Source organism: Cricetulus griseus, chromosome 9, assembly GCF_003668045.3.
Source record: "Cricetulus griseus strain 17A/GY chromosome 9, alternate assembly CriGri-PICRH-1.0, whole genome shotgun sequence".
Classification (NCBI taxonomy): Eukaryota; Metazoa; Chordata; class Mammalia; order Rodentia; family Cricetidae; genus Cricetulus; species Cricetulus griseus.
In genome coordinates, this window is record NC_048602.1 from 10782680 (window position 1) to 10793752 (window position 11073).

Sequence of the window (11073 nt, forward strand, 5' to 3'; positions counted from 1 at the left end):
CATCTCCTCAGTACTAGAATTAAAGACTTGGGCAAGGCAGGGTCTTCTGTATACTGCTATATTGAGTACTCCAAGCTAAGAGTCCTGGGGTTACAGATATGCATCTCCTCATCTGGCTTTTTTCAATCTGGATTCCTCAGACAGAACTTGGGCCGTGAGGCTTACACTGCAAGCCAGTTTACCGTCTGAGCCATCTGAGCCATCTGCCTGGCCCAGAGTTGACGGGTTTTGTTTTGTTTTGTTTTGTTTTTGTTTGTTTTTTTGTTTCAGCAAAACTTTGTTTACAAAATAATGTGACAGATGAAAATTTACCCACAACACCAGTAATGCTGTTACCATCTCTGTCTCCTGTCACTGGAAGGCAAGTGAGCTATGGTACTATTCAATGGTCCCAAAATAGCAGGCAACACATATTCCTACTCCTAAAGTTACCAACCCTGGTTTAAAACCTACTCCAGAACAATACTCACAGCATTTTGTTTGTTTTTTAACATGTTTACTGAGCCTGCTTTGTATCAGGCCATGTGTTCCAGGTGCTGAGGTTTGGTTGTGACAATGAAGTGGCAAATCCAGGCCCCCTGAAGGCCTCGAAATTGGGAGCACCTGGCTTGCAGCACATTCTCCATCATGGAGAAACATCCCTGCTCTCCCTGGGCTTTCGGCTCATTGTCTGTAAAGCTCTTTGCATAGTTCTGGAGAGGAGTTTGTGAGGGACTCTGTAAAGGGTGATGGCACCAGGTGCAGTCTTGAGTGGTTCTGCACTGTGGATGTTCAGTAAAGCAAGGGGTCTCAGGATGGACAGGTTAACTGATCTTTCCCCTGGAGAATACACTCTACTGTTTTAAAAGTGATATTGCTTAAGTATGAAGTTATAATTTATTCATGTTTAATACTAGCTGCTGCTTACTATCTGTGTGGTCTTAGGGAATTTACTTACACCTCTAAAACAGATAGCTAAAAGTACTTTAGGGCCAGCAAGATAGCTCAGCAGGGTAAAGGTACTTGCCACCAAGCCTGGCTACCTGAATTCAATCCTTGGGACCCACATAGTGGAGAGAACTGACTCCCACCGTTGTTCTCTGATCACATGACCTGGTACGTGGTACACATGTCCATACAGACACACGTGCACTAGTAAAAGTTAAAGATAAACAGCCTGGCCTTGGTGGCGCACGCCTTTAATCCCAGCACTCGGGAGACAGAGGCAGGCGGATCTCTGTGAGTTCGAGGCCAGCCTGGTCTCCAGAGCGAGTGCCAGGATAGGCTCCAAAGCTACACAGAGAAACCCTGTCTCGAAAAACAAAAAACAAAAAAGATAAATAAACAATAAGAGTAGCTACTTTTAGAGTCTGTGCACTTAGCACGGAGGTAAGAAGACTGTCACAAGTTTGAGCCCAGCCTGATCTGTAAATTACCAGTCCAGCCGAAGCAATGAAGCAAGATCCTGTCTCTGAAAGGGAAAAAGATAAGGTGGTGTGCCCAAATTCTGAAACCCCCAAATCATCAGGAGACGCATTTCGATGCAAAAGAGTCTTTTACTGTGGTTGTTTAACCAGCTAACCCCAAATTACAATAAAAGACTCTGCTTTTGCACATCAAAATGGGTCTCTTGGTGATTTCGGGGTTTCAGAACTTGGGCACAACACTATGTACTCAAGACGGCGCCCCAAACTCTATGTAGCAGAGGATAGCCTGGAACTCCTGATCCACCTGCCTCCACTTCCCAGATGCAGGAATCACAGACGTGCGCCATAACCCTGCCTCCCTGGCCCAGGGTTTTATTCTTACTCTACTTTCCACACCGCTTAAAAAGCGGCCCGGGGGAGGGGGTGGGGGTGGAGAGATGGCTCAGGGGTTAAGAGCACTGACAGTTCTTCCAGAGGTCCTGAGTTCAATTCCCAGCAACCACATGGTGGCTCACAGCCATCCGTTATGAGACCTGGTGCCCTCTTCTGATGTGCAAGCATGAACAATATCCATCATAAATAAATAAAATCTTTAAAAAAAAAAAAAAAAAGTGGCCCTGAGCGGGGCAAGTCCTGGAAGACCCTTTCCTTAGGTCTGAAATGGGAAAGAGCAGCACGCAGGCGCAGGAAGACCACGGGCGCCATCTTGGTAGAGGGCAACGACGGCGGCTTCTTGACGTCATCAGCGTGCGCGAGTGCGCGGCTCCCCGGGAGGTGGGAGAGCGGCAAGCCAGCCGGGCCTGAGCGCAGAGGGCCAGGATGGGGGAAGCGGCCGTGGCGGCCGGACCCTGTCCACTCCGCGAGGACAGCTTCACACGGTTCTCGTCGCAGAGCAACGTGTACGGACTGGCAGGAGGAGCCGACGGGCGAGGGGAGTTGCTAGCCGCCACTCTTAAAGGCAAGGTGCTCGGCTTCCGCTACCAAGACCTCCGACAGAAAATCCGGCCCGTGGCCAAAGAGCTGCAGTTCAACTACATCCCCGGTGCGTGGCGCTGTGGTGCGGGGCGGGTTTGGGAACTGTGATGCCAATCAAAAACCAGGCGGTGGTGGCATTGCACGCCTTCAATCCCAGCACTCGGGAGGCAGAGGCAGGAGGATCTCTGTGAGTTCGAGGCCAGCCTGGTCTACAAGAGCGAGTTCCAGGGTAGCCAGGGCTGTTACACAGAGAAACCCTGTAATCATTAGGATCCCATACACAGGTCCATCCCTGAAGCTTAGCCTGGTGACACTGGTGGTCAGAGGTCATGGTACTGGTAGACCCCAAGTTTTTACTCTAGCGGTAGGAGGAAGTCAGTGTGATTCAGGGGTGCAGGCGGGGAGACCTGCCTGATGGGTGAACTTTGAACTCCTCCCGCAGTGGACGCTGAGATCGTCTCCATCGACACCTTCAACAAGTCACCCCCAAAGCGGGGCCTGGTTGTGGGCATCACATTCATAAAGGTACCCCAGCACCCTCCACCTGTCCACACCCACCAAGTCTACCCCCCCCAGTGCCCTGAATCTACTCCAGATGCCTCTAGCCCCCCCCCACGTCCCCTGAGGGCAGTTTCCACCCCTAGGACTCAGGAGACAAGGGCAGTCCTTTTCTTAACATTTACTGTGACTATGAGCCTGGCTCAGAGTACAACCTGGACTCCATTGCAGGTGAGTGGAGCCTGGGGGAGAGGGTGCGCTGGGCTGGCGGCCGCGGCCGGTGCTGCTGGGCTCAGCTTGTGTCGTTTCTGCAGAGAGCTGCCTGAATTTGGAACTCCAGTTCACGCCTTTCCAGTTGTGCCACGCAGAGTGAGTGGTCTTCCTCTGAGGCTTTTGTCCTAGCTGGAAAACCAAGGGGTTTTCATAGACTAAGGGTTGGAAACAGGTATTGTTAGGAGCCCAAGCAGTGATGGGAAGACCCGTCGGGAAGTGAGGTTTCACGGGTAGGTAGCAGACCAGAACCCACACACCTGCCGTCACCCACCTCGTTCTGAGGGTGCTTTTCGGAGTGAACGCAGCCAAGACGACTAGGGAGCTACCACATTGCCACCTCTCAGGTAGCTCACTCCAGAGAGCTAACTGAGTAAGGGGAACTCAACTCCTCCAGAGGTTCCGGATCTCCACTTCTCAAGACCCGGGGTCGTTTTCCAGAGTCACAAGCTCTGAGGTCCCGAGATTTTTGAAGATGCATTTGAAGGCTGGGGATGCAGCTCAGACAGTAGAACACTCGGGGAGGACACACAAAAGCTCTGGGTTCTATCCCCAGCACCAAGTAAGCCAGTCTTGGTGCCTCCAATTCCAGCATTCAGGAGATGGAGGAGATCTTTAGTTTCTTGAATCCCAAAGCATGTGCGTTCTACTCCAGGAATTCAGAAATCCACTGATAACAGGGATTGACGACATTTTGGTTTTTGCAATTTTTTTTTTCTGTCAAGGCTCAGTTAGTAAATGCTAAGTTTGAAGAGTCAGACAGTACCACGGCTACACAGTTCTGCCACTGGAGCAGCAAACAGAAGTTGACACTGTGGATGACTGGCTGGGGTTGTGCCAATAAAACTTTATTTATAAAAGTCACTCAGTTGGATTTGGTCCACAGGTCCTAATGACCAACCTCTCTAGTCTTGCAGGTGAGAGTTATAAAAATGAGGCTTTTGAGGAAGGGGCCAGGTGGGTGCGTGCATGTATGTGCATACCTTATTATGAATCAAAGCCTCACTGTATAGCCCAGACCAGCCTTGAACTTGAAATTCGCCCACCCACCTCAGCCTTTCCAATGCTGGGATTACAGGCAAGCATTACCCTGCCAGATCTGGAATCTAGACTATTCCAGATGGAGGAATTTGCATGATTCGAGATAGGGTGGAGATTTATAACAGTTCTGGTCTACCAGAGGAGGAAAAAAAAGTGGGGGGGGGACTTCAGAATCCTGGGGTTCTAGAGGGAAAGGTTCTGGTGGTGTGATTCTGTTGCTATTTGCTGAGCATTTTGTTTCGACAAAATCTATGTGCCCTGACTGTCTTAGAACTCACTATGTAGACCAGGGTGGCTTGAACTCACAGAGATCCACCTGCCTCTGCCTCCTGATCCCTGAGATAAATTCTTTTATATTTACTTGGATACAAGAGGGTCCCACGGCATGGGGTTGGTGGTCAGAGAACAACCCGAAGGGGTTGGGGCTCTCCTTCCTCTCTCTGGTCCTGGGGATCAAATCCAGATGATCGTGAATGGTGACAATTGCCTTTATCCATTGAGCCATCTTATCAGCCCTTGTGAGGTTTGGCAGGCTCATTCCAAGAGTGAAGATTCTACCAGTCAGGGGCTGTATAGCAGGTCTCCCAGCACCTGCGCTTGGATGCTTTGAGACATCGAAGCCATGGGACTCAAGGGTTGGTGTACATAAGTCTGCTGAACACCAAGCCACGCAACCGGCATGCGAGTCTCTGAACGTTAGGGTTCATGCCGGCAAAGTTTTTTGTTTGTTTGTTTGTTTGTTTGATTTTTGATTTTTGGGTTTTTTTTTTCCCAAGACAAGGCTTCTCTGGTTAACAGTCCTGGCTCTCCTGGAACTTGCCTTGTAGACCAAGCTGGCCTTAAACTCACTGAGATCCACTTGCCTCTCTGCCTCCCAAGTGCTGGGACTAAAGGTGTGCACCACCACTGCCCGGCTTCAAAGTTTTGTTTTTGTTTTTACAAACACATATTTCAGGCTGGGTGAGAGTGGTCCAGGTAGGAGGATCAGGAGTGCAAGGTCAGCTGTGGCTACATAGTGAGTTCAACACCAGCGTGGGGTACATGAAACCCTATCTCAAAATAAATTGACAATGGCGTTTCTAAATCTCTGGAGGGATTCAACCCCGGTCAGGTCCTAGCACATTCTAGATTTCTCTGCTTTCAGAGTCCAGGTTGGAGACCAGCTGGAGACCGTCTTTCTCCTGAGTGGGAATGATCCAGCCATCCATCTCTACAAGGAGGTGAGGTGGGCAGGCTGGGCACTGTCTGGCAGAGATCCCCACTGCTCAGGGGACTGTTGACTTACTCCAGAGCCTGGGGTGGGTCTCGTTCTCCCAGAATGAGGAACTACATCAATTTGAGGAGCAGCCCGTGGAAAACCTCTTCCCAGAGCTCACGAACCTGACTAGTAGGTAGGAGGGGACCCCACCTACCTCCTATCCTGCACCCAAAGAAGGGACCAGGGCCCTGACTGCAGAGAAGCCAGATAGATCTGGTCACCCTCTAGTACAATACACAGTAAGGGCGACCTTAGAGGAACTAGGAAGCATGTTGGGGTGTCACTCAGTTGGTAGAACGCTTGCCTAGCATGTTCAAAGCCCCGGGATTCCATAACGCAGGGCACCACAAAATCCAGGCACCTCTAACCATAGCACTCAGGTGGTAGAGACAAGAGGGTCAGGAGTTGAAATTCATCCTTGACTGTAACGTGACTTTGAAGCTAGCCTGGACTACATGAGACTCTGTCGAAAAAAGAAAGAAGGCAGCTAGGTAGCATGTTCTCAAGAAAATTCCTCATGGGCGGATGTCCCCAGGGCAAGCACAGTGGGGCTCAGTGTGCTGGAGTGGTAGTGACTGGCCCCCCAGAGAATCAGGCTGCAGGGTCCTGATGCTTCAGGATGGGGCAGGGTGCCCCTGGGAAGCAGAGATGGGGCTGGTGCTCTGCGGTGTCTACCGTCTGTCGTCCCCCTCCCCATCCATCGTGCTCCCACCAGTGTCCTCTGGCTTGATGTCCGAAACCTGCCTGGCTCATCCCGGCGGCTCTCAGCTCTGGGCTGCCAGAGTGGTTACGTGCGCGTGGCTCACGTCGACCAGAAGAATCGAGGTGAGGATCGGGCCTGGGGAGGGTGGGGACAAGCCCAGGGATGGGGACAGACCCCTGAGCCCCTGCTCTCCACAGAGATCTTGCAGACATGGACAGTTCTGCAGGATGGGCCCATCTCCCGAGTGATCGTGTTCAGCCTGTCCAGCCCCGACGGTGAGCTCTTTGCGCGAGGCCTGGAGAGGGACTCTGCGGGCTCAGCTTTCCCCACCCAGAGAGTCCACACTCCCGCTCCTCCCGGGGAGCCCCTCCAGCCCATAAGCCCTGCCGCAGATGGGACTCTGGTCATTTCTTTTAGCTCATTCTCCGCTCTGTGGTCTAGCCTTGAACTTTTACTCTGCTTTCACCTTCCCCTTTGTGGTCTAACCTTCATTCCTCATGTTACCTTATACAGCTCCCCGCCCCCACCCCCACCCCAGTCTTCTCACTCCGTTTGACTGACAGCTGTTCCGTCAATCATGGTCCTACCCCATCCCCAGGGACCGCCTTGACCTGCCCTTTGCCTTCTAAACAGGGGTCCCCACCCCAATTCTCATACTGTGGTCTAACCTTAGACTTCAAATCTGGTCTAACCATCGTCTCTCCTATTGTGTTCTAACTTTAGGCTTTTTTTTTTTTTCCAGTTTTAAATGTTCATCTAACATCTGACCTGTCTAATGTCTGGGCCACAGTCATTTCGTAGTCCAGCCTCTAACCCTCCTTGAAGGGCACAATCTTGGGTCTTTGTCCTGAGGCCTAACCTTCATTTTTCACTGCAGGGAGGGAAAGGGGTGAGGAAGAGCCTGTCCCCATAGGCCCTCCAACTCCTGTGTCTTCCATAGCAACCGAGCACAGCCCACAGCAGGAAGGATACAGTCTGCTTGTTGCCAGCATGCTGGAGCCGGCTGCCGTGTACTGGTGAGGGCTTCTGTGTGCAGTTCAGCCTCGTGCCTGTGTGCTGTGGTCTAACCTTGTCAACCCCTTGGGGTGGTTAGGGTCAGGAGGGGTGCTGTGATCAGAGAGGAGCGGGGGGGGGGGGGGAGGAGTGCTCACATCTGCATCTGGATCGTGTAGAAAACTTGTTAAGGGTAGCTATGTCTTCCTACCCTTAAAGTTACCACACCCCTGGCATGGGTGGACCAGGGGTGCCAGCAGACACTCAGTCGGGAAGGCCTAGGCATGCTTTGCTTGGCAAACCCCATGGTGTCAGTATTGCCACCATCTTGGATTTTTTGTTTTGTTTTTTTCGAGACAGGGTTTCTCTGTGTAGCTTTGGAGCCTGTCCTGGAAACTCGCTCTGGAGACCAGGCTGGCCTCAAACTCACAGAGATCCGCCTGCCTCTGCCTCCCGAGTGCTGGGATTAAAGGTGTGCGCCAACAACGCCCGGCCCATCTCGGATTTTAAGCCACCCAAAATTGTGAAATTGTAAAGACAGCTTTGTGTGTTGGGGGTGGGAGTGAGACAGTACCTCATGAAGTCAAGGCTGCCCTCCTGCTACATAGCTAAGGATGACTTTGAACTCTCAGTCCCCTGCCTCTGCCACCGGAGTGCTGGGATTATGGGAGTGTGACACCACACCCAGGGCTTCATCCGTGCCACACTCTGCCAACTAAACTACACCCCAGCCCCCGCACCCCCACCCCCACCTCTCCCCTCACTCAAGTACGAGCATATGTGCGCACACTCCCATCATCAGCTCCTGCAAGCTGGTTCCGTCCAGCTCTGGCACACTCTGGGTTGGGAGTGAAAATGTCAAAGCAAGTGCAGAGCTGCCTGCCCATGCTCTCTGTAAGGCACCAGGTGCTTAGGCAAGACACAGGTGGGGGTGTGTGCCTGGGAGCACGGTGGGGCATCCAGGATGGGGTCTGCAGGATGGACCCAAGGCCATGCACGGGAGGGACAGGTTGGCCCTGTGTGGGGACTTCAGAGTCACACACATGGAAACAAAGATGCTTAGCTCCAGGGAAGTGGGTCTGGACCTCGGGGGAAGCCAGTCAGGCACCACCTACAGTCTAGAACCGAAAGCGGCAGGGCCCCCTGCCATCTGACCTTCCCTTACCCCCATGTTGGGGACCCTCAGGGACCTTCTGAACCAGGGCCTGGAAGACCAACTTCTCCTGCCCAGCAGCGACCAGTTCGACAGTGTCCTCTGTGGCCTGGTCACTGACGTGGACCTAGATGGACAACCAGAAGTGCTGGTGGCCACCTATGGACAGGTGGGTCTTGAGATGAGCCTGTCACTCTTCTCTGTCCCTGCAGTGACCCTCCTCAGCCCCAGTGACCTTGACCCCTCTGCCCACAGGAACTGCTCTGCTATAAGTACCACGAGCCGCCTGAGGCCAGCAGAGGCTTCCACCTACTGTGGCGTAGGACCTTTGCCAGCCCCCTGCTGGCCATGGCCCATGTGGACCTGACTGGGGATGGGCTGCGGGAGCTGGCTGTGGTGTCCCTGAAAGGGGTGCACATCCTCCAGGTACCACCCTTTATTTATTTGTAGCGAAAAAGCTCCACTACTGAGCCAAGCCCCCAGCCCCTCACTGGGGGATTCTGGGCAGGGGCTCTACCACTGAGCCACGCCCTCAGCCCCTCACCTGGGGATTCTAGGCAGGGGCTCTACCACTGAGCCACGCCCCCAGCCCCTCACTGGGGGATTCTCACTGGGGGATTCTGGGCAGGGGCTCTACCACTGAGCCACGCCCTCAGCCCCTCATCTGGGGATTCTAGGCAGGGGCTCTACCACTGAGCCACACCCCCAGCCCCTCACTGGGGGATTCTGGGCAGATATTCTTGTTGAGCCACACCTCCAGCTCTTGACTTTCTGAGACATACTCTCACTGTAGCCCATGCAGGCCTTGAATTTGCAATCCTCCTGCCTCAGCCTCAGGAGTAGCTGGGACTACAGGCCTGTGCCGTCTGGCCATGCTCTATTCTTTACTCTCACCTGAGGCCCATAGTCTCCAGGCATTTTTTCCAAATTCTGTTGGTCATTCCTCGTGTTGTCTACCCCAACCAAGGGCTAGCCACCAGGCTGGTCTTGATCTCCTTCAGCTTATTTGATCTCTGTTTAGATACAGCCTAACCGTTTCCCACCATAGCCTGCTTTCCCTTCCCATCTTCCCTTGGCCATGTGGTCTAGCCCCCAGCTCGCTGGTAAGATTCTGACTTCTACGTCACACTTGACTGTGCGTGCGTGCGTGCGTGCGTATGTATGTAGGCTAGGGATAATTTTAGGTGTGTGTATGTGTGTAAAGGCCAGGGAGAATTTCAGGGGTGGGGTATGTCTGTCTGTCTGTCTGTCTGTCTGTCTGTGTGTAAGGCCACAGAGGATTTCAGGTGTCCTGCCCTATCTCCTCCATCTTAATCCTCTTGAGGTAAAGTCTCTTACTAGGCCCAGGGGAGCCTCTCTGAGGTCTAGCCTCAACTCCTGCCTAACACTCTTGCATGGACCTCCATCTGTTGACATCTCATTTGCCGCCAGGACCTCACCTTTGTCCTTCTCACTGTGACCTAACCTCAGCTTCTCTCTGATAGTTGAACCTCTCTAATTTCCTCTAATGCCATTTGTCATTTTGCGCCATCTGTCTGTCCCACGGATTACACTTGTATTCCTTCCTTCCCCCTTTCCACTCATGTGTGCAGTACTTGGTATCAGACCCACTGTGCTGTGTCCACCCAGCTTGTGGGGCTGGGAGGTTGAGTCATACTGTGTAGCCCAGGCTGTCCCACAAGTCCTTTTGCTTTGGCCACTTTCACACTGATTCCATTTAGGTCCAAGCTTGGCCCTTCCCACAGGAAATTGACCCAAGCCCCTCGTGCTGAGTCTGGCCTCCACCCCTACCAGGGAGACCCATTCTCACCCAACACCCTGGAGTCTGCTCTCTGCCCTCCTGCTGTGGCTGAACCCCTGGCCTCCCAGAATGGTCTAGCATGTGCTCGGCTATCTCCACTTACCCTCCCTTTTTGTCCCCACAGCACAGCCTGATCCAGGCCTCGGAGCTGGTCTTGACCCGGCTTCGTCGGCATGTGGAGCAGAGGAAACATCGGCAGGGCCTTGGGGACAGAGTGGGCCGCAGGCCTGAGGAGCCCCCAGCCTCCTGAGCACTCCCTCTTCTCAGGCCTGGGCATCTCAGAAAAGGAGTGCTTCCCTGGGACTCAGGGATGCTGGGAGTCCCTGACCCACCCTGGTGTGCTGTGCAACCCTGGCCGATCACCCCTCTGAGCCATTGGGAAAAGAATGTTCTCAGCAGCCCCCCCCCCCAAGTCCTATCAGGTGTCGGTCCCCTGAAGACTATTTATACAAGCAGAGCAACAAAGCTGTCCTGGCCGTCTTCATTTCCTTTGCCTGGCAAGCATCTATTGAGCACTTACTGTATGCCAAGTTCTGCTGAATTCGCTCCCGAAGAACTGAGGAGGGGAACTCCACAGTGAGAGTCCCAGATCGACCCAGAGGAAAGGAAGGGAGTTACAATGGAGGAGGCGAGGGGTTGGCTTGCATTTTTTGAGAGCTGTGGAGCCTTTCTCTGCCCTGGTGAGCTAAACTCAGGACGTTTGGTGCCAGACAAATGCCACTGAGGCCACCCTGAGCCAGAGGCTTCTGGGTTCATTGTCTCCACCTAGGACGGAGCACAGATGCAGCCATCAACAGTGACAGGGAAGTGAGAACTCTGATGGGGGTGGGGGGTTGGACGCTGGTGGTCTCCTGGGAAACCCATGGAGACTGAGGGAATTGGGCTGCTTTTCAGCATCTCTGGTTAAGTAGTAAGGAGTCTGCAGAGTCCCTCAACCCAGAGGTAGAAATGGTCAGGTTACTGTTCCAATGGGAG

The 11073-nt window shown here is 53.1% G+C and overlaps 1 protein-coding gene across 1 annotated transcript; it reads left to right on the forward strand.

The window, feature by feature from the left end:
- Window positions 1-2151: 2151 nt before the first annotated feature.
- Kptn (kaptin, actin binding protein) lies at window positions 2152-10582 on the forward strand. Its single transcript, XM_027431059.2, has 12 exons — window positions 2152-2448; window positions 2824-2906; window positions 3026-3110; window positions 3194-3248; window positions 5335-5410; window positions 5508-5581; window positions 6164-6273; window positions 6349-6426; window positions 7092-7167; window positions 8331-8466; window positions 8553-8723; window positions 10223-10582. Exons 1-12 carry the CDS (start codon window positions 2226-2228, stop codon window positions 10346-10348), a joined length of 1293 nt encoding a protein of 430 aa, XP_027286860.1. The 5' UTR covers window positions 2152-2225; the 3' UTR covers window positions 10349-10582.
- Window positions 10583-11073: the final 491 nt, after the last annotated feature.